Here is a 24,386-nt window from a genome sequence, read left to right on the forward strand (position 1 = left end):
CTCCCCTCTCGAGAACGCGGTACGGGCCCTCATATGGAGGCTGCAGCGGCTTCCGGACGGCATCCGTCCTGATCAGCACGTGCGTGCATGTGTCCAGTTCCTTGGGCGAACAAGCAGGTATGGACGAGTGTCGAGTGGGTGGTGGCGCTTTGATGCGTCGGAGATTGTCCCTCAGCAGACGCACCAACCCCGACTCGGTGAGACCCGATCTCTTGTCGAAGACCGGATCGCTTGGGAGTCTTGGGCTCTCCCCGTATACCAGCTCCGCGGGGCTGGCAGCAAATTCCTCTCGGCGGGTTGTACGAAGGCCGAGTAGGACGAGAGGCAAGACTTGAGTCCAGGACGGGTCGTCGCGTGCCATAATGGCGGCTTTCAGCGTCCGGTGCCAACGTTCCAGCATCCCATTGGATTGCGGGTGGTATACAGTAGTCCGCTGGCGTTTAAAACCCAGGAGTTTGCCTAACTCCGAGAAAAGGGTTGACTCAAATTGCATTCCCTGGTCAGTGATGACCACTGCAGGGACGCCAAAGCGAGGTATCCACTCTCGGCAGAGGGCTTCGGCGCAAGATTGCGCCGTAATGTCTTTCAGAGGTATTGCCTCAGGCCACCGCGTGAACCTGTCGATGATTGTGAGGCAATACTTGTAACTGTGCGAGTCTCGCAAAGGCCCTATTATGTCGAGGTGTATGGTGTGGAAACGCTTGGTAGTGCGGGGGAATGAGCCCACTTCTTTCCTTACATGCCTGGAGACTTTACACTTCTGGCATGCGATGCACTCTCTGGCCCAGGAATTGATATCCTTGTTCCTGGAGGGCCAGAAGTATTTTCCGGTGACTAACCGGTTTGTTGTCCTGATGCCGGGGTGCGCCAAGTCGTGAACTGCGTGGAACACTTCCTTGCGAAATGTGGCCGGAATGTATGGCCGAGGTCCCTTTTCCGAGTCTTCGCAGCAGAGCGAGAGGTTTGAGCCGAAGATGGGCAACTCCCGAAATTTGTATTTGGGGTTGGACTTGAGGCTCTGAAGTGCTGCGTCATCCACCTGCGCCTTGGCAATAGCCGAGAAATCGAGTGAGGCGGGAATGTTAAGTTCGGAGACACGAGACAAAGCGTCAGCAACAATGTTGTCCTTCCCGGACACGTGCTGGATGTCTGACGTGAACTGGCTTATGAAGCTCAGGTGTCGAAGCTGACGAGGGGACGCTTTGTCGGGCTTCTGTTTCAAAGCAAACGTGAGAGGCTTATGGTCCGTGAACACTGTGAACGGCCTGCCTTCTAGGGAGAAACGGAAGTACTTGATGGACAGGTATGCGGCGAGCAGTTCGCGATCGTAGGTGCTGTAGTTCCGTTGAGCGGGATTCACAGGTATGGAAGGTTTTGTGTATTTCTTATATTAAAATATTTTAGTGAACATTTGTTCCATTTGTAGCACGTAATATATATGCATATATTATGTCAGAATTTCCGCTTTCACGTGATACTGATATTCAAAGTCTTAGAATTTGCACCGAACGACAACTTTGACCTAACGTAACTTTGTTAATGATTGCATTTCTCACCACACTTGGTAGCATTATGCTTTATATTACAGCCTACCTTCTAGGTTGAACTTAATGTCTGGGTGCTTGCCCAAAGATGAGAGTTGCGTGGACCACAAGCGTGAAAGCATGTTGCTTTCCAACTGGTCCGTTCCGAGATTAGGTGGTCTTATGTTAGCAATCCCTTGATTCTAAAAAAAATGTTAGTTTAGCCTCGGCCGGCTTAGGCCTAAAATTGTACAAGGCGGTTTTATTTTCGTTATAATTCATACACATGATGTGTTTTTGAATTAATATTAGAGAGCAAATACCACCTTGTAACCACTTCGATCACGCTGCTCCCAGGGCAGAGGTGAGGCAGCGTCTGATGAGTTGCCTCTGTCCTGGAAGAAACCGCAAGTCATAAACTTAAATATTAACTTTATTTAAACAGATATCGGTACGGCGGATATCTCAGATTTTTCCCGTCGGGTAGATTCTGAGAATGGGTCCGTGAGGGAAAGGACCCTTTTCCAGCCCCGCCCTACCTCCTTTTGCATTAAGGGGTGATCCCGTGTGAAGGCCGTTTTTAAGGTTTTGTGTGAAACAAAACCTTATTAGAATGGTGACGGTGTCTGTCTGTCCGTCTGTCCGTCTGTCTGTCTGTCTGTCTGTCTGTCTGTCTGTCTGTCTGTCTGTCTGTCTGTCACACCCGATTTATTCGGAAACGGCTAGACCGATTGTCACGAAAATTGGTGAGAGTATGTAATCTGGTGATCCCTTTACATGCAGTAAGTGGCGCCATCTTACGTTAAGTTTAAGGGGGGCTCTCCGTACATGTGAATGGAGGGTGCAAATTTTTTTTTCACAGAATGTAGCCAAGTAGGGTATCAAATGAAAGGTCTCAACTAGTACTTTTCGAATCTGGTTCAATATTTGATATTAGATGAAACATAGGGGAGTAAGGGTTGAAAATATGACCCACAAAAAGTGTAACAGGTCTCGTTCTCAGAACCTATCCAACCGAAAAATCTGGAAAAAATCACAGTGGTGCATCTCTACGAAATCTAGGCCTCAAAATATATCCGGTTCCGATATCTGCACAAATAAAGTTAATAATAGTATATTTCCACATTTTAGAAATTTACCCGGCACCCCCCCTTATGTTCATCCCAGAAATACAAAATTTGGCATGAGTGTAACGAAGAATATAATGCACAGTTTGGTCAAGTTTGAAGAAAATCCAACTATTATTAACAAAGTTATTGGGGGTGAAACTTTACAATTTTTTGTGAATTTCGTGCACTTTACAACCCGCATGACGTCATCATCACATATCAATTCGTCAATTCCACAACGAAATGAATTCTTATGAATTGGGTCGCAGACAATTATTTTGTTTTAGTTTTTTAGTTATTTGTCAACCAGACATGTGTATATGTAGGTATATAATATATGCGTGCTAATGAACTTTGCGGCTAGTGCCTAATTCAGATAGATATAAGACGTAAATCGGAAATATGGGTACGATAAATTTAGATACGTGCATATATGTGTACAGCAGGTAATAGGCAGTTTGTTTGTTTAGGGTGAGCGTGATATCTATGGCTCTAATATGTACGTATGTCTCGTAGTTTGGAAAAATATGAAGGATTATGTTGGATTTGTAGCTATATACGGACAGAGAAATGTGCGTCTCTTACATAAGATGAACACAAAACCTTTATACCCGAAGCGCGAGCTTCCGGTATTCCGACTTGTTTTTTCTTTCTTTAGAAATTTTTTGTGACGAACTGGATAAAGATCCAAATACGAATTTATATCTATTTATTAATATCATCTGCGTGCCCGGTAATTTTTCCAATCCGATCGCATAGTTTCTTATTGAAATACAGAGCAATTTATGCACTCATCTCCAAAAAAGAAGTGTTCCTGCTTCCACGCTAGAGGGCGCTGCGATCATCTTAAAGAAAAAAAGTAAACGGCATTTTAACGTACAGAATGAAACTACTCTGTATCAACTGATAGAGGAACTACGGGATGCCATAGAAACAAAAGAAATTGCACTGTGCGCGTTTTTGGATATCGAAGGAGCATTCGACAACACATCGCACACAGAGATACAAGATGCCCTGAGCCGTAAAGGGGTGGGAAACATTCTGGATGGGCAAAATACTAGAAAGCAGGCAAAAAGAAGTACCGACAGGTACAAATTCTATTGTCATGAACACCACTCAAGGCTGTCCACAGGGTGGGGTACTATCGCCACTGATGTGGAGTATGGTAATGGATGAACTCCTGGACGTGTTAACAAATACTGGAATACAAGTCCAGGGTTACGTAGACAGTCAAAACTAGCATAGTACCATTCAGTCAAAACCACCATAGTACCATTCACTAGGAGGCGTCAGCTTGACCACCTGAGAGCCATAACATTACATGATATTAAAGTGAAACGAGAAACAAAGGTCAAATATTTAGGAATTACGCTAAACCAAAAATTACTCTGGAAGACACATGTCGAAAACACTTGTCGGAAAGCCACGAGGGCTCTGATGACTTGCAGATCCGTAGCAGGAAAAAAATGGGATTGCAGCCCGAAAGTACTACTTTGAATATATACTGCAATAGTAAGGCCAATGATTACCTATGGAGCGGTAAACTGGGCAGAAAGAACCAAACTCAGCACACAAGCCAGGAAATTACATAAGCTCCAAAGGTTGGCTTGCGTGTGTATCAGTGGGGCAATGAGGACATGCCCAACGGCATTTCTGGAGGTCCTTCTGCGATTAACACCTCTCCATCTACACATACGGATGCAGGCAAGGAGGGCAATATTCAGGATGGCCGGTAGTATGAGTGAGGCGGGGAGCTGCCTAAATTGAAGGAAAATTTATATTCTTTCTAGGCGGTATCCCGACTTACTGATACCAAGGGATAACATGACAACGAGGTTTCACTTCGATAAGAAGTTTGAAACACGTTGGAGTAACAAGGCAAACTGGGAGAGCGTGGCTGCGACATACGGCTTAAACCAGCAATTGATTACTTGGTACTGACGGATCCCTTTCAGTAGAGGGAGCGGGTGCCGGTGTCATTGGTCCAAGGAAAATGTACTTTGAGCCAATGAGCAGGTACACTAGCATATTCCAGGCGGAAATATACGCCATAGAAAAATGTGCCTCCTTTAATCTGCAAAGGAACTATAGGGGGCAGAACATGGCTATTCTCACCGATAACCAAGCAGCGATCAAAGCACTTAGGTCCAACCAGATGAACTCTAAACTGGTATGGGAATGCCTTGAGAGACTGAATACATTCGGCTCGTCCAACAAGGTCTGGATACTTTGGGTTCCAGGTCATGCTGGGTTGGAAGGCAACGAGGCAGCGGACGAACTAGCCAAGAAGGGAGCAGGGACGCTTTTACACGGGCCAGAACCCTTCTGTGGAATTGGAAACGGTTTCATGGCTATGAATCTAAGAAATGAAGAGGAACGGTTAAGGGAACTACACTGAGCGGGCCTACTAAGGATGGAGCAGTCCAGGGTGCTTATTCGGGGATACGAACCCATACGCACAAAGGATTGCTTAATCCTCACCAAAAAGAACCTCCGAATCATAGTGGGAATTCTCACTGGTTATTGTCGGCTGAACTATCACCTAGGGAAGCTAGGGATATCTGCGGACACTGCCAGCAGGTTTTGTGAGGAGGAGGACGAAACCTCTATACACGTCCTGGGACAGTGCCCGGCACTTGTGCAAAGTAGGTGGAGGCATCTGGGAGAACACTTAATACCAGGTACAAAGTTGAAAGATCTGGAGGTAGGGGGCATACTAAAGTTCCTAACGGTTATAGCCCTGCTTGAGATACTATGATCAATAGGTACACTATAACCAGTAAAAGGGGCACAATAGTTCTTCAAGGACGCGGTGCGACTTTCCCTTAATAGAATAATAATAATAACGTACAGAATTAACTACAGTCTGCAAACTAGGATTATTAAAAAATATTAAAAGCTACATTTTTGGTGCCATGTTCAAGTTTTTTTTTGTGAATTTTGGTGTTTTTTTAAGGCGTCTTTAATGAATAAAAAAAACTACTGAATGGATCGCAATTATCCTAGTTTGCGCACCGTAGAAATCGTGAAAATTTCAAAGAATTTCGTTGGATAGATTTTGGTCTACGGTGGCAGCCGATTTTCAACATGCATAAATCGACATAAATCTGGCAAGTGACTTATCACGTGTTTAACGCTTTAATTTTCGAACGACTCCGAATATCAAAAAATCACTTTGCCCTTATATTCTATACTATATCTGAATACAATTGATGCTAAAAAAAATTCGATTTCGCGGATCCGACACACGGGATGACCCCCTTAAATGTCGAAGTCCTAACTGAGACCTTTCATTTAATACTCCCCATGACTATATTTGGCGAAAAAAATGTTGCCGCCCCCTTTTGCATATGTGGAGACCCCCCCCTTCTCTTACTTTCCATGTTGAACGATGTAACTCTCTATATGCGTGAGCGTTTACAGTTTCCGCCCTCCCACCAAATTTAGTATAACCATTTCTGAGTAGAGTGCACGTGACAGACAGACACAAAACCTTAAAAAGGGCTGGGGAGAAGTATTGTGCTTTATGCTAGTACAAAGTTTACTACTCGTAGAATGAACTTAAGTGGGTTTTTCAGTCAATTTCTAAAAGTTAGTAATACTACCTGGCCCTCGAGAAAGTGACTGCGCACTGGTCAAATACAAACACGAAGAAGAATAAGGATAGGAGAATACAACTTTAAGACCGTTGACAATTTCTCCTATCTAGGGTCGAAAATCACAACCGATAACAACTACGATGATGAAATCCGCGCACGGTTGTTGTCAGCCAACAGAGCCTATTTCAGCTTACGAAGACTGTTCCGCTCGAAACGTCTCACCATAGGGTCAAAGCTCTTACTGTACAAGACTATGATCTTGCCAGTCCTCATGTATTCCTCGGAAACTTGGGTTCTTAGCAAGAAAAATTGCGAACTCTTGGCCGCGTTTGAGAGAAGAATCCTCAGAAGAATTTTTGGCCTCCTACATGAGGATGGACGATTCCGTAGCCTACACGATGACGAAATCGATGAGCGATACCATGACCGTCCGGTTGTGGATAAAATATGGTTCAATAGCTTACGGTGGGCGGGTCACTTAATCCGTATGGATGAGGATGATCCCACCCGGAAAGTCTATAAGGGCAATACCTATGGTAGAAAAAGAAGACGAGGCAGACCCTGCCTAACATGGCGCGATGGCGTAGGTCAGGACGCCAGACAGCTTTTAGGGATATCGAATTGGTGGGCCTCGGCGCAAAACCGGGATGTCTGGAGTTCCTTATTAAGGCAGGCCTAGACCGGATACCGGTTGTTACGCCGTTGATGATGATGAGTAATACTATACTATTAGCAAACTTATTTGAGCAGATATCGGCATGGGACATATTTTGAGGCCTAGATTTCACCTTGATTTTTTTAAATTTTGAGTTGAGTAATTTCCGAAAATGTGTCTTGTCTCATTTAAGTTGCATATTTTGTCTTCTTGCTCACGCACTTTACAATTCACGCCAAAGCTAATGTCAGTTTGGGAGAGCACTCACCGAGACCGTTCACATGACTATATTCAGTGAAAAAAAATTTACATACCCCCCTTGATTGTATGGGGAGCCTCCTTTAAACTCCGTCACTCACTGTATGCATGGGATTTCATAGTCCCGACATATGCAACAAATTTCGTTCGGATTGGTTTAACCGTTTTGGGGACAGACAATGAATCGATTTTAAAAAGGTTTTGTTTTAGACAAAACCGTAATAAAGAATGGACTCTAATTTCAAACATTGACTGAAGTTTTATAAATATTAGTGGATGATTTTTTATGTTACTTACTTGCGTTAGTGATCTCCAGTCCATATTAGCACTACCAATATAAAAATGTTGTTCATCCACTATCCACACTTTCGTATGAAGGACACCACCGCCAAGTAATTTTAGAAAATTAACTGACCTCACTTCGGCCGCTTTGCGCTTAATTAAATATTCGGTATCTAAGTTTGGCTGCTGTTGTGTTGGAGCATTTTGCGCTATACGAATCCGCAATTTCCGTTGCGTACCACTATTCAATATCTGCTGGAAGATTTTTTCGCCTTGCCAGGCTGACGAATGGTTGTAGACATCCGATCCGCGTAATGTCCAATAAAATGACCCTATATCGATTGACTTGTTCGCTAAGCCTATAAGAGTTTTCCAGGCCTCATACGTGGACGGAAATTTCGGGCTTCCGTCAGGATAATCGAGACCTTCTGGAATACTTTCGACTAGCTGCATACTGCAAAGGAGAGTGCATCTTTTGAGCGATTTCAATAATGAAGATTAATTAACAACTTACCGGCAAACATCAGTACAAACGTATAAGGACCCATTTGCTTTCGTATGCAATAACTTATCGTTAGTGTGTTCTAGTAATGGAAGTAATACGACAAGTACTATCAGCGTTAATATCACAGTGATGGGGATGCATGACGGCTTGCACCATGTTCCATGATTCCACCTAGAGAAGAGGAAGAGAATTGCAGGATTTGAGACTTCCCTACTTCAAAATATGGAGACGATGCTTACTTGTTCCCATTTTCTGTGCGGAGCATTTGCATTTGATCAAAATCAAAATCGTCTTCAGCGCCTTGCGTGCCACTCTCTAATACCGTCTGAAAAAAAAAACAGAATATATGAAGATACTGAAACCACTGGATAAAGGTAATATTCAATGAATATACTAGAAAGGAGAAAGGATCACATCCTATAAATACCAGTTTTGCGTTATACTAGGAGTTTGCATCCAGTGTCGATGTAGGGATGGTCTGAAAGAACATCCAGGTTGACTTTGGTGAGCCACGAGGGCAGACCTATTAATTAATAAACCAAAAGAAAAGTGCATGTTCGCTCGTAAATTCAACTCCCTTCAAGTGTCTTGTCGGCACTAGCTTGAGCACCTCTATCCTAGCCTGATTCGAAAAAGCAGAAATGTTGATTTGAGGGAGATGAGGGGGTGGGGATGTTGGTTTACTTTTGGACACTTCAATCCCTCATACATTATCTATAAGCAAGCCGAGAACCAAAAGTTCGGCGCTTCAGGTATGAAAGCTTTTGTGTATTTGTTGTGGAAGTATATTTGAGGGCAGAACTATATTGGGAATGTCAGTTTACTCATTTTAGTGTGATGTGTTGCGATCAATTTACACGCTACTCTAATTTTGTCAGTAATAGTAGGATTTTCACCAAACTTAAAGATATAACGCTTCAAATGAAGGATTAACTTAAAGGGGGTTTCTAGTAAATTTCCAAATTCATTTACGTGTACCACTCTAAAATTATCCTCAGCTTCTCTGAGAATGCTGTCCGGAAAGAGCTTCCCTGTACCTGTATAAAGTTGCTAACGAATCCCATCCCACCTTCCGCAAGAAAGAAATATGTAATCGGTGTTGTCCTCCCAGTTGCAGAAAACAAGGTCAAGAAATGGTTCCTTCTGGGTAAGGGAATAATCGATCTCACAGCGCGGCTGTCACCCGCAAAACTGATAATATGTACACTTCCTTGTTAAGAGCATAAGCTCAAACCTCAGCGCGATAGACTGGAAAATGGTCACCTTCGAATCAAGAGTCAATCCAAGGTATTTAACTGTTCAACACGAGATACAGGGTCGAGATTCTCTTTTTAGCCAGGGTGACTACATCGATTTTCTGAATGCACAGCTTAGACCATGAGTAGTCATCCACGCATTACCTATCGCAACAATATGCCAAGTGTTTTTTGGGCCTGTTCGAGCGTGCATCCAGTAACCAGTGCCGCAACATTATCTGCATAACCGCCCGGACGTAAATCTTTTGGCGTTTCGAGACGTAGCAAATTATTGTGAGGTATTTCAGAAGTCTGGCCCTAAGACAAGTCCTTGTGCAGAGATATTTATCCTCATCTAACCCTCCAGTTTCTTATACTGCAGGGAGCGGTCCCTCAGATAAGCATTTGATATCCGGAAAAGGCAGTATGTAGAATTAATTTTCTAGTGTACTCAGAATATCAGCTCCATGAACCACAGTCAAACCTCAATGACAGTAACAATACTAGATTTCTATATTCTTAAATCGAACTATCTTAGAGATAAGTTCCCGGTAGTATTTATTGTTTCAGCGACTCTACTCCCAATGGGTTTTTCAAGCATTTTCCGGCTTTGCTAACAATATTCAGTGGTCGGAATGCAGACGATAGCACAGAGTCGTTTTTGCCTTTGCTAATCAATGCAAACCTTGCCACCTTCTAGCGACGAATAGATCTGGCCGTTGGTGAAACACCCAGTTTATATAACTTTGCCGGTATACTGTTGAGTCCTAGCGCCTTCTTATCTTTCATATAAAGGAATGGGTCTTCCACCTCTTTCATAATGAAAATTGGACAATCTTCGGCACCTTCCATCACCCCAAACCGGCTTCATTAGGAATAATGTCCGTAAATATCAGCCAATCTGTTTGGCATTAAGTGAATAAGATTATGCATTTTGTTTATCACGCTGCAGAGCTTCCTTTTAGCTGGTCTGTGACGTATCACTATGATGCATGTCTGTTCCCGGTCGTTTGAACATTGTGCCAAACGGCGGAGCTTATAATACTTCCTCTGCAGATCGGCAAATTCTGCACATCCATCAGTACATAGAGGGCATGTCAGCTACAGTGCCATCATGCTCAGAAGTGTCCTCCAGCGCGGCCCTACCCGTTCCAAGAGCTTTGACGAATCTCCCGATGTTCACCATTGCGACATTCCATGCGGAGCGAAACCGCCAGGCTGGTGCACGCCGAGGCATAGTGTCAGCCATTTCACGGAGTGTATTAATGATAGCTCCCCGGGATGTCTTCCAGTGCATTCACGGCAGCTTTGATTCTGACGTGGTTCAGTTCAATATAAAAAATTTAGTAAAATACCGTTTTTGGACGGAGGGTAGTATAGGTCCTAGGGCGAAAACGGGGATTTTTACCCACGATGGACTATAAAACCTGGTAAACGGCTTCTCAACCAACACTAGCATCTCTGCCATCAAACTCTATCTCCATCTCCACGTAGAGATCGTTCGAAAAGCTTCAGGCAGAAAGTATGAAGACGTGTCTCCCGTGACTAAAACGAACGAGCCTGGATGGATCTTATAACGACGGACCCAGAAACGAAAATGGACAAACCATTTGCTCATTTTCTTAAAGAACTAACTATCTGCCAATACCTTGTCCTAATGTAAAGCTGGTGCCATCGCCTTACAAGAGATGCGTTGAGTATCGACCGGTTTCCGGAGAAGAGCCACAACTCATATATTACAGCGGTCATCAAGTAAAACATGTGCTTGGAGTAGGTTTCCCAGTCCGCCAATGAAATCTTCTATTATAGGCTTTGAAAGCATAAGTGAACTACTATGCACATTGCGCTTGGAAAATTTCGAAATATAAGCATCATTAATACTCATGCATCTACAGAGAAGACTACAGAGTTGAAGGATACCTCCTAAGAGGCATTAGAACGAATCCTCGAAGCCTGCCCCAGGTTCTAATCAAAAACCATACTGGGCGATTTTAACAGCCAAGTGGGGACGGAGCCCATATACGTTGGGTCCCATAGGTTGAATGAAACCACAAATGCCAACAGACTGCGGAGTATTAGGAACAATCTCTTATGAAATGGTGGTTGGAAATACGGACGAAATCACTTACAACAAAATTCACAATGTGTTGATCGAACGCCAGCACCTCTCATTTTTAATGAATGTCAGAATATATGCATAGAGGAGCCAATATAGCTCGGACCACTATCTCGTTGGCATGGTGTCCCGGGCTCAATTAATAGCCCCCCCCCCCCCTCTCCGAATACCTCTCAAAATCAGGTGAGAGTGAATGCTGAACCTATCCATAACAAAGCCTTTCGTAACACCTATAAAAAGGAAACCGCAAAACCGGCAACTAACAGAGGTCCTGGAAATAAAGCATTGACAAATGACCTTCGCAACTATCAAAAGAACGTTATTATTGGTACGGTGCACGTCGATACTCTACCTTCTACCTACCGTGGATATATTGAAGCAGTGGGTTGATTACTTTGATGAACTGCTCAACAACCAAAAAGGCAACGAACAAATACTGCCTGATAAGTGGCAATGAGGCATTGTTTGTCCCATACATAAAACGGGATATATCATTCATCTATGAGATACTCTACACTATCTTGGTAAGTCAGATAGCTCTATACGCCCAGAACACAATCGGCTCATACCAAAGCAGCTTCACTCCCAGAAAATCAGCAACAGATCAAATTTTCTCTCTACGGCAGTCGATAGAAAAACGGGTGCTTATGACCGTCATACGAAGAACCTGTATTTACCTGCACCTTCAAATCCAGTAACATTTGGCCAAAATTCGCAACTCGGTTAAAAGCAAGCAGATGCCATCTGGCATCTGAGAGTTGCCCGTTCTCTATCGATCGATTCGTTTTCTGATGAGCCCTAGAATTACTTTGGCTAGTATCTACTTGTCGTTTGTAATATTCACGATCATCTTTTACTAAGAGTTATGAATGTGTGAAAGTACCAACTTTGCAGAGACGACAGATATGGTGTGGTATAGTGCGAACTCCGCCAAGCATGCTTGCCAAAAACGGAGGGTTGGACTCAACGTATTTTATACTATCCTCAGTAAAACGGGAATAAAGTGCTGAGATCAGCAAAGAGATAAATAAAGTATGGTTGCAGTTATCCCACTATGCTAAATCCTACCTAATGTCCCTTGATGGCAGGTCCTGTGACAGTAGACCAAAAATGCGATGGTTTTAAAAGCAAAAATGATTGATTGATTGTTCTTCGCCCACTTCCACTGCCGACATTTGCAGCAATTCTATCTGTCTGTGCCACTGAAGTCGAGGAAGCAATTAAATAAATGAAATCGGGGAAAGCAATATGACCTGGCGATCTCGCATCTGAGCTCTGCGAAGAGCTGGGAACCAACACTGTAGGTCAATGAATTTTTCAATTGGATGATAATCCAATAGACCATCTGATTGGCAAGAAAACACCACGGTTTCAATATGCAAATAGAAAGGTAGTTCCGCAAAATGTCCAAATTATCGTCCGATCCGGTTGTTGTCCAATACCATGAAGATTTTTGAACGCATTCTTGAAAACATATTCGCGACATCATCAGATTCACCACGAACAAAGACGGGTTTATCAAGAGCTGCGGAATTACTGACGCAATGCACGAATTTTTGTCGACCGATCTCCATAAAACAGGCATTACTACCGTCAGTGGCAGTGACCTGCGAAGAGCTGAGCGATTAAGATATCTCGGGTTAATGCTATCAGCGAATGAAGAACTGCGTTATGAAATTGCTTCACGCATTAGCACACCTCAGATGAATTTGCGTTTCACAACTTGTATTCTTTGTGATCGATGTATCGGCGCACGACTCAAATCTAAAACTTACCGCAATTTCGTCCGTCCTGTCACTCTCTATGGTTCTGAATGTTGGCTGACTATAAAAGACAATGACCGGCGTCTTGCGGTAATGGAGACGAAGATGCTGCGTTGGACTAGTGGCGTGACACGTTTTGATCACATCTGAAAGGAGGATATCCCCCAGCGATATGGAGTTCCACCGATCGTGAAAAAATCCCGAGAGACGCGCCTTCGATGGTATGGTCATGAAATTCGCGCTAACGAGAATCCATTTGCCAAGATTTGTCTCAACATCAAAGTCGATGGTTAGCGACTAAAGGGATCTGCACTGTTATGGCACCGGTGCAATACTTGAACAGGCATAACGCTGGATGTAAGGCGATTCATTGAAACTTTGTATAAAAGCATGAGCTGATTATAGGAACATGTCCTGTTAAGCGATATGATCCGCAGGCAATACTCGATAATTCTCCCTAAAGCATGTATTGAGAGCGGCAAAATCTAACTGATCCCCATATACCAAATAACAAGCCTGACGTGATGTTTGTTGACAAGATGAATCGCTTCACGTATATTATTGATGTTGCTCTCCCCCATCATAGTCTCCGGAAGATGGTTGTCGTTCCCATAATACTGTCGGCTACAGTTGGTTTACCTAAATCCTTCCCATGGAATTTTCACACAGTCTGGTTTAAACTGGGAGGAAGTACACCATTCTGCAATCGTGTTCAATGTTGTGGCGAGTTCTTGACAGATTCCCCAATTAGCCTCGAACCCCTTTATATTTATTTTTAAGTAGGCAGGATCGTCTAAGCCAAAATGTTTGGCACATAGTGCTAGTATTAGGTGAAATCCGGCTTCGGCCGAGGTTGTGACAACTCCAAGATAAATAATAACAGACAAAGCACTCATATACGCATCATTGATATAGAGCAGAAGATTCCGCTGCAAAGAAAGAAATTGACGTCCCGGCTTTTTTTTGTTGAACTTTGCACGACTTTTGGGAAATTTGCCTTCCAATGAGAATTTCCGCAGAAAAAAGAAAGGATAAAAAAACAACCACGTTTTTCACTAACTACGCAAATTCTTCAAGTGTACAAAGACATCTTTTCATTTCTTTTTTTAGATAAAGCTCAAAATTATTTTTTTATTACCGTCATCCCATTAGATTATTCTCCGATAATGGACCCTTCGCTCCAATTAACAGTGTCACAATGGTCACAAATGGTTGTTGGAAGTACCGAGTTTGCGCAGAAAGCGATCGACAAACATACATGGGCCTCTCCAGATGAGACCACTTACAACCAAATTAACCACGTGTTAATTGAACGCCGCCTTTATGAATGTCAGAACATACAGGGGGGGCCTCGAGCCCGAATAACAACGCGACCCAGAATCCCCTCTGACAATCAGCTGAGAGTTAACACTGAAGCCGTCCACAACACAGCCTTCCGCGATGCCTATAAGAGGGAAATGGATGCCGCAATAGCTGAGATGAACGCACGCGCAGAGACTTATCACGAACGCCGTGGAGCGGAGAAGCGCGTTCAGAGATGGGAAAAGGAAGCCTGGGAAAACCAACAGGTCTGTGAACTGGAAAAGTACAGGGAGCAACCGCACCAGGCGCGGAAGTTTTACCAACAAGTCAGCAGGATGAAGCCTTATACACCTCGATACTCATCCTGCCGAGACAAAGAGGGAAATCTGATTTCCGACAAACTAGGCATATTGGAGCAATGGGTTGAGTACTTTGTTCAGCTATTGAACAACCAGAACATCGGCGAGTTGGACGTCCCGCCAACTGAAGACGACGGACACTGCCACCACCAAGTATAGGAAAAACAGTCCGTGCAATTCATCGGCTAAAAAATCATAAGTCGCCAGGAGCCGGGGGAAATTAAAGCCGAATTGGTTAAAAATGGAGGCGACCAATTACCCCAAGTGGTTCATCGACTGATGTTCAAAGTATGGGACAGCGAATCAATGTCTGATCATTGGCAACGAGGCATTATCTGTATCATACATAAAAAGGGAGATATCACATAGTGCAGCAAATATAGAGGTATCACGTTGCTATAAGATATTCGCCGCTATCTTGCTAGGCCGGATAGCCCCATACACCCAGAAATCAGCAACAGATCAGATTTTCTCTTTGCGGCAAACGATGGAAAAACTGTGGGAATATGAGGAATATGAGAGAATTCGGTATCCCGACGAAACTTATCAAGACTGACTAGGCTGACCCTGACCAATGTGCGAGATCAGATAAAAGCAGCAGGATCACTCTTAAAACCATTCGACATCAACAACGCTCTACGACAAGGGGATGCCCTGTCATGCGTCGTCTTTAACCTGGTCCTCGAGAAAGTGATCCGTGATGCTGAGGTACATGCAAGAGGTACGATCCTCTTTAAGTCCACTCAACTACTGGCCTATGTTGACGATATCGACATCATGGGAAGAACCACCCGAGACGTACAAACTGCCTTCATCCAGATCGAGCAGGCGGTGCGAGATCTTGGGCTGCACATCAATGAAGGCAAGACAAAGTATATGGTGGCAACGTCAGCACCGAAAACCAACCAACCAACAACATCGAACCGCACTGGTCAAACGGGAAGAATAAGGATAGGAGAAACAACTTTGAGTCCGTTGATAATTTCTCCTATCTAGGGTCGAAAATCACAACCGATAACAGTTACGATGATGAAATCCGCGCACGGTTGTTGTCAGCCAACAGAGCCTATTTCAGCTTACAAAAACTGTTCCGCTCGAAGCGTCTCACCATAGGGTCAAAGCTCTTACTGTACAAGACTATGATCTTGCCAGTCCTCATGTATTCTTCGGAGACTTGGGTTCTTAGCGAGAAGAATTGCGAACTCTTGACCGCGTTCGAGAGAAGAATCCTCCGAAGAATTGTTGGCCCCCTACATGAGGATGGACCATTCCGTAGCCTACATAACGATGGAATCTATGAGCGATACCATGACCGTCCGGTTGTGGATAAAATGAGGCTCAATAGGTTACGGTGGGCGGGTCTATAAGGACAATATCTATGGTAGAAAAAGAATCTTAGGCATACCCTGCCTAAGATGGAGGATGCCAGACAGCTTTTAGGGATATCGAATTGGTGGAGCTCGGTGCCGTTGATGATGGTGATGATGAATGGATCCTTCGCTGTTCCGAAATGAAATTCTTTAGCTTCAAATTTTTCTTTCTCTCATTTTTGTGGTGTAGAAGACAACCTTCCTCTTCACCTCTTAAAAATTTCACCAAGTTAGGTAGATAATTTCGCCTCCGACACTTTCTTCTCCAGGTGGATGTAGTGTTAAACTCCAGCTGCTGAGGAAAACACCGTATGTTCAGAGGGGAAGTTTAGCAGCATAAGCGGTAATATATGGTGAGACAGACTTCAGAAAAGGTCAAATTTCGCATATCAGGTAAATTTATTGCACCCTAAAACGCGTAGGACGCCATCATCATACAAAGTGAACTTATATGAACGGGGGGAAATAGTGCATAGAGAGTTTCACACATTCACACATAAGGTAAACACAAAACCTTTATACTCGAAGCGCCCAACTTGCGTTATCCTCATGGCAACGATCTTTGGGTATCGAAAACGGATTATGATTGGTTTATGTGGTATGTGCGCACACTCCTCGACAACGGTAGCGAAGGTCCTTAGAATGCTCGCTTTCTCCGATTTGAGTGGGAATTCCAACGATATAAACTGGACACTGGAGAGTATTCTTCTCCCTCTCGCGTCAATGTGCTTTTGTGCTGTGGAAAACCAACTGGTAGCAGACGCGAATCCGGTGTCGGTTGCTTCTGACAGCTACCGCAAGGTGCGCTCTCTTCACCTGGAAGCCGATTTCGGATAAACTTTTAACTGCAAGATTTCGGTCCAGGTTAAGGAGCATCACCACTGTACAATGCTATGCACCAACGAAGACTTCCAATGCAGTGGAGAAGGATGCTTTCTACGAGTAATAAAACGCGGTTCATGGGAAGCTTCTTAAAGATGACGTTAAATCGTGATGGGTAATCTGAACGCCCAGGTGGGATCTGACAATACGTTACCCGGGCATTACCGTAACGGTAATGGTGGGAGGTCTCGTCTTTCGTGGCACATTGTTTAAGCTTCGACCCTGCCCTAAAGTCAGATGGGTTTCACCTGACCAACGCCGTACGAGCAATTGCATCGACCACTTCGCGATCAGGAGGGGGCGTAACGCGCTCGAATTCCCACACCAAGCGAAAAACCGAGGAGAACAACGTAGTGTACGCAGTGACAAGAGAGAATTTACAATTGCGCTGGTTTGGGAAGCGGAAGAAGCCGCAAATCGCACTGATTTCAGAAATGTATACGGCATCACGAACGAGCTCGCACGTGGTCGAAAATCTTTCGATGTCCTGTGAAGAATGTCAACAGTCGACTTCTCATCTATGATGATGAACTACTGAAGAGGTGGAAAAAACACTTCACCATGGTTATTAACGGTATTACATCCGGTGAGGTTCCTCCTGTTGTGGATAAAATGACTAGTCACCGTAAGAGGAGAAATCGTTTCGGCCATCAATGTACTCAAACGGAATAATATCGCTGTAGTTACTGCAGATCTGCTGCTTTCACTCGTACGAAAATCTTGGGAATCTAAGACCTTTCCCAAAGAGTGGAAGAAGGGGATGATCGTTAAGATTACAAAAAAGAGCACCCGTTTTGAGTGTGACAATCAGAGGTTGCAAAGATAATAACTAAAATAAACCTGAAACGCATTAAAGAACATCTCGAAAGCTTGATCAACAAGAAGCAGGCTGGTTTCTGATTCGAATCCTTCTGTTTCCACCACGTCAACACCCTACGGATCATCGAGCTAGACATTTCCCGACGCATTAACAGATCCGCTTTCGCTACCCTGTCTAAAATATGTGCTAGTGTTTTTTCCGTGTTGCTATATGGGATAAGCACATAGAAAGTGAACCCCACTGTTACTCAAAAGCTCTAAGCCCACTCGTATGCGATGTGATAGGAGGACGGAAGTGGCAGTGGATAAGTCACACATTGAGAAGGGGCGACAATTATGTACATTGTAGACTATGCCATGCAGCGGAATCCACTCTCCCAAGACGGCCGACGAGTGGGTCGCCCCAAGGGCATAGCATAGTAGAAGGCGAGTGAAAGCGTCTCGGGAAGTCGTAGGGGGAGCTAAAGCGCATTTCAGGAAACCGCCAGTAATGACTCGTAGGTGTGGTTGACGCGCTATATATTGGGAAAGCTAAGGAGTGTTAAAACGTGCAAAAAACAATGTTGCATATCACTGAAGGAACTATCTCGACAGATTAACAATGAACAAAGCGAATGAAATATTGCACATGGCACGAGGCCACGAATACTATTCGTTGTTGCAAATGAAATGGCCGATTTGGCAATTAAGTGAAGTTACTTGCGATTTTCCTGTATCAAAACACCACTAGGTGGCGCTGTTGGTGTCGGATAATGAAGTATAACTCCTACATTTAATCAAGAAGTCATTTCAGTTTTGAACCTGCTGTGATAACAGTGAATAGAAAGGAAAAAAGGGTAGAAAAGAGCCAAGAACGTACACTTTTTCTATATGGGTTCAAACTCGGTCATAAAGTAGCGGAGGCGACCAGGAGCATTCACAGCGCATTTGGAGCTGATAAGCTAAGCGAACGAATCACATGGCGATGGTTCGAAAAATTCCGGTCCGGCGACGTAAGCCTTCAAAATGAACCACGTGGACATCCAGGACCATCGATTGATAACGACGAGCTGCGTTTGATAGTCGAATTCGACACACGTCAATCTGTGAGAGAGATTGCAGAGAAACTGGGCGTACACTATTCGACAGTTTCCCGACACTTGCAACAACTTGGAAAGGTGAAAAAGCTCGGGGTTCCGCAAGCCCTTACAGAGCAAAACATGGCGTTTCGAATGGAAATTTGAAACTTTTTGCAGAGAGTAGTGGCATGTGATGAAAAGTGAAAAGACAATCGTCGCCGATCAGCACAATGGCTAGATGCTAATGAGCCACCGAAGCATCTGCCGAAACCGGGCCTCCATCCAAAGAAGGTAATGTTTGGTGGTCTACAGCTGGAGTTATCCACTATTCTTTTTTGGCAACTGGAGAAACGATAAATGCACAGAAATACTGTGCCCAACTTGAGAAAATGCACCAAGAATTGAATATTCAACGGCCGAGGTTAGCCAACAGAGATAGTGTGATGCTCCTTCACGACAATGCACGACCTCATGTATCCAGAACAACGGTTTAAAAGTTGATCATCATCATTATCATCCACCATATTCACCAGACCTTTCGCCAACTGATTACCACTTTTTTAAGCATTTGGATCATTTTTTGGCGGAAAAACAATTTAGGAATGAAGAGGCTATCAAAATTGCCTTCGACAAATCTATCAACGCCCGACAGTCGGACTTCTACGAAACTAGCATACATGCTCTTGAATCTCGCTGGGAGAAGTGTTTTGAATCGACCGACACCTATTTTGATTAAATAAATACATGTTTGTAAGCATTACAGTCGTTTCAAATTGTAGTACCCAAACGGCCATTTCATTTGCAACAACGAGAAGCACGAGGAGATCCTTTTTGGAAAAACGGATTCTGCCGCACTTCTTCGTGCAGATAAGCCCAGAGAGCCGGGGAAGCGATCTGATCGGCATCAGGTCGCTTTATTACTAGGCCATTCGTTTTGAGCGCCTACTAAGGGGCAAAATAGTCCAGTGTCGAAGATGCCAGCGCTATGGACACTCGACAGTGAACTTTCAAATGACCTTACGATGTGTAAAGTGCGGGAAAGACCATACCGCAGCCGAATGTTCGCTGACTGAAGCAGAGGGCAAGGAAAAAACTTTCTGTGTCAACTGCGGAAGCGGAGGGCATCCGACTTCGTACCGTGGATATCCTGCATACCGCAATGTTACGGTCACAAGGCAGCAGGTACCGAGATCGGCCCAAAGGACGAAGGTGTCAGCGGCGTTGAACGGTACCGTCCCTTCCTCATCAATCGTCTCGGGGATCCCATTTGCAGAAGTAGTTCGACAAGGGGGAGCTAAGAAGCCCCAACAAGATGTAAGTGGCGGGATGAACACCATCTCAATAAAATACTAACCATGTGTGAAAACATGCAGCATACGCTACACGTACACAATACAAAAATAAACAGCATAACAGCATATTTACAAAAACAGCATGCCCGCTAGGTCTGCAATCACAGCGGTACCACTGGATGGTCGCCGGATCATCGTGATTAATGTGAATTCCATCGTAGGAATCCATCGAAGAGCGAAGCTCCTTGATTTCGCTGCTAGGCAACAGCCTGACACTGTCTTCATTTCAGAAACCCACCTCAATCCGAGGCATTGGATAACATTCAAGGATTTTGAATTCGTAAGGAACGATAGACGAAATTGTGATGGGAGAAGTGGTACCGGAATACTTGTGGGTCGCCATTATCGTTTCATAGGCCTGAATTTCAAACCTTTGATTGTATCGAAGTCTCTTGTATTCTGTTTCCACTGCCTAGAGGAGGAAATTTATACATTCTGTCAGTCTATGCAGTGGGAAACAATCGAGCCAAGTTCAAGGAGGAATTCCATTCTCTGTTCACGATACTCGAACTGAATAGGCTGTATAATTATAACCTGGCCCAGGGTAAATTCCTAACTGGATTTGTGCATCGCTGACACACGCTTGAACTTTAATTTCAGGAATCCTCAACGGAAACTACAGATTCTTCCTTCCGATAGCGACCCTAAGGCTAATCTTATTGAAGTTCTGTTTGATGGACGAAGAGTTCGCCTTCTGCCGATGGACAGTGGCGTCCACAGGCTGAACTTTAAATAAACAGATTGGAAGAAATGCCCACCTCTTGATGGGGAAAACGATATACAATTGCACCAGGTGACAGGAACTTGAGTAACGAGGAAATACTTCAATATCTTCTCAAGCTGAAGAACTTGATGCTGGAAACAATTGAACAAGTCGTCCCTAAGATTAAACCTCGCAATAATATGGAAGGATATGAAACTGCAGCCATAAAAGGGATGAAAAAAGTGAAAAGCCTTCTACTCACTCGCGTCAACAAAATCTATCGGAGATATGACTATCATCATCCCATATTGGTTGAGTTTAAATCACTTCTAAAGATCGCGTGGGATCTTATCCGTCAACATTACGTAAATGAAGTGAACTCCCAATGGCGGGAGAAGTTAAAGGGTATTTCACCAAGCAATTCAGAATCCATGTTTACTAAGATAAATACGTTATTCCGGAAGACGTCACGAGTAACTGTGCCGAGAATTAAAATCGGTGGCAGCGAGATACAACACCTTATTGACTCAGGTATAGACACGAATAGTGAAACTGCTGATGCGCAAGGCAATTACATCGTGATGGATGATGCTCTGAAACTCGTTGATCATTCATTCAGATCACTCATTCCAGATTTAATTACCTCAAAAGTCAATCAGCCATTCGCTAATTAATTAAGGGTAAACAATAAGAAATCATCTGGTATGGATGGCGTTCCCGACGTGGTCCTCAGGCATTTACCAGACATTGCCATTCGTAATTATTGCATTTTGTTCAATAATTTATGGAACAATTCCTTCTTTCCAGGACAATGGAAGAAAGCCCGAGTATTCCCGATCTTAAAGAGAGGGATGGATTCATCCGGTGCTAAGAGCTCCCGCCCAATCAGTTTGCTGCCTAACATCAGCAAGGTATTTGAGTTTTCGGTATTGAAAGCCTTGAACGGGCATATCAAGAAGAAGGAATTATTGCCGAACGCGCAAATCGGATTTCGATCTGGACATTCGACAATACATGCAATAGCGAAGGTAACGTCCGATATTTGCTGGCGGATTAACAATGGTGAGTGCGTAGGCGCTTGCCTTATAGATATGGAGAAAGCCTTTGATACCGTCTGGTTGGATGGACTGATAGTCAGGCTCCCGAAGAATGAGTTTCCCAGCCACCTCATAGCGATGATGTGTAGTATGCTGTATGGTAAGTGCTTTGTCATTACTGACGGAAATCTCACTACTAGCAGAGAATTTCATGTTCTGAATGGATTACAACAAGGGACAGTGACTGCGCCTACACTTTTTGCGGTATTTGCCAGCGAATTACTGAACTGGTCCGATTTTAATAAATCTCCTAAAATGTCGTTGGATGCTTTTGCTGACGATCTGATAGCCTACACGGCACACAAGAAGGTAACTGAGATGCAAGTTGAACTTCAGAAGATGTGTAGGAAATTGAAAAGGAATTGGAGAGATTTCCACATTGTCGCGAACGAGGATAGTTCTGAGCGCATTCCTCATAAGAAGTGCATTAGATATGTGGGTGTGCGTCTTGACGAGCGTCTCCAATTTACCGAGAACGTTAAAGTCGCGCTAGAAAGCGCTCGCAGGGCATTCATGTCTCTTCGAAGACTCTTTCATGCTCCACATCTTAGCCGGAAGGTTAAGATTATTTGTTATCTTACTTTGGTTAAATCGGTGCTCACCTGCGGGTGTGCTATCTGGTTTAATTTGAGTGCTAGCCAAATGGAGAAAATAAGGATCTTTGAAAGGAAATGTCTGCGTGCTTGCACGGAGCTTAATAGGACTGCTTCGTCAAACTATGAGCACTATGTAACTAATGAAGTGATGTATGCAGCTGCTGCTGTGCCAAAAATCGACACAGTTATCGTCAGATTGATTCGGAATCATCTAGTGCGATCTGCTTCGCATGGTGAGAACCCTTGGGTTTCGCAGCCGTTCTACCCAAATGGTGGGTATTTTGAGAAAACTCTCACGACAGGCTTCATTCCTCCCGAAGCGTTCGTGTATCTTGACAGGAATAGTCTAATTCTTGATTCTGCCGGTGATCCGGTTATGTATCATATACATAGACGGGCCACGGACAAAAGGATAGAATACCCCCCGAATTTGACAGTGGGGGCTCCGGGATTCGACTGGAGATACTCCAGAGCGAGAGCAATTGATATTAAGTGGGACGAAAAAGAAAAATCCTAGGATGGCGGTTAGAGGTGCCCGTGCTCAGTTCTGCCATTTGTTTCTTGGTGGGGCTTTATAAATATGTACATTTTGACCGGGTGCTGATTTTGCCTCCAGTTGTAACTTATAGATACATACGTTATTGTTCTTTGTTTCATTGTAAATATTATAACTGTTATTATTACTTTTTCTAACTATGGATGTTATTGTAAAAAAAATAAAAAAAAATATATATAATATAAAACTTTTATATTTCTCTATTTGCCACTAAGGCCAAGTGAATTCTGTCGGGTTTTTGACCATTTCCCGACAACTTATTGTAAAATTAGATTTTTATTTTTTAATGTTTCTCTTCTCTACCTGTAAATTGTTATTCGAAAACTTTGAGAGCCCACAGTGGCCATTAGATTTAAGTTTTTTTTTGTTATTTTAAAAGATTGTTTTTTTATTGTTCATTTTTCCAATCTATATATTATTGTTACCTATTTTTTAAAAATCAAAAATGATTTTAAAAACAAAAAAAAAACAACCAGAAGTACCGAGCTTCCGATTTCCAGATTTTTTTTTGTCATTAACCTACATTGCGGCAACCATCAGCAATATTCTACCACAGGATTTGGAACTGATATCACTAGGCCCTCCAGAGCACAAGAACCCAGTGCTGTGGAAAGAAGTTGTCGTTAGGTCAGTTCCTATACGTTGATATTTCGGTACCAAGAAAATTTTGCAATTCACAAGTCGCACAAACAGATAATTTTATCTTTGGATATATTTAAAACCCAGCCCAATGGGTTGCATAAAGTTATAGTGGGTCAAATTTCATTATTTCATATAAAGTTGCTGCACCCTAAGAAATAATGGCATATTAGTCATAAGTAATTTTATCTGTGACCTAGTAGCTACGTATTGCCGTGTAATGTAATATTCTCACATGTGAAATACACATACTTGAAGCACCGAGTTTTCGATTTCCGACAAACATTTTCACAGAAGGTAAAGAAAATATATATAAACGGCATGAACCACTTTTGGAAGCCTTGCAACGATACTGCCAGTGCACGAATTCATTGGACGACATCCTATTTTACAACTGCCCCCACAGACGTTGCATTAATTTAAATCAGGGGGTCGTGTCGACCGCTTTAAAGTGCAAATCCCACTTGGCTCTAACCACTATTTAACAGGGTAGATTGTGAATGTTTAAGGAAGGATCGGGGGTTAGGATGTCCGATCTCCCGGCATTTTCCTCCCAACATATTCAAGCATCGTTTTCTTAACTAAATAGCAGCCGAAATTTAATAAGT

The 24,386-nt window shown here is 43.5% G+C and overlaps 1 protein-coding gene across 5 annotated transcripts in view; it reads right to left on the reverse strand.

The window, feature by feature from the left end:
• LOC119657648 (5'-3' exonuclease PLD3-like) overlaps window positions 1-24,386 on the reverse strand; it is a 113,612-nt gene that overhangs the window by 24,393 nt on the left and 64,833 nt on the right. For all 5 annotated transcript variants that reach the window (XM_038064655.1, XM_038064659.1, XM_038064658.1 and 2 more), the window contains exons 2-4: window positions 8,171-8,256; window positions 7,941-8,102; window positions 7,442-7,880 (exon numbers count right to left, since the gene is read on the reverse strand). In XM_038064655.1, coding sequence (XP_037920583.1) covers window positions 7,442-7,880; window positions 7,941-8,102; window positions 8,171-8,256 — 687 coding nt within the window. The remainder of the gene's footprint in view (window positions 1-7,441; window positions 7,881-7,940; window positions 8,103-8,170; window positions 8,257-24,386) is intronic.

Source organism: Hermetia illucens, chromosome 5 (genome assembly GCF_905115235.1).
Source record: "Hermetia illucens chromosome 5, iHerIll2.2.curated.20191125, whole genome shotgun sequence".
Classification (NCBI taxonomy): domain Eukaryota; kingdom Metazoa; phylum Arthropoda; class Insecta; order Diptera; family Stratiomyidae; genus Hermetia; species Hermetia illucens.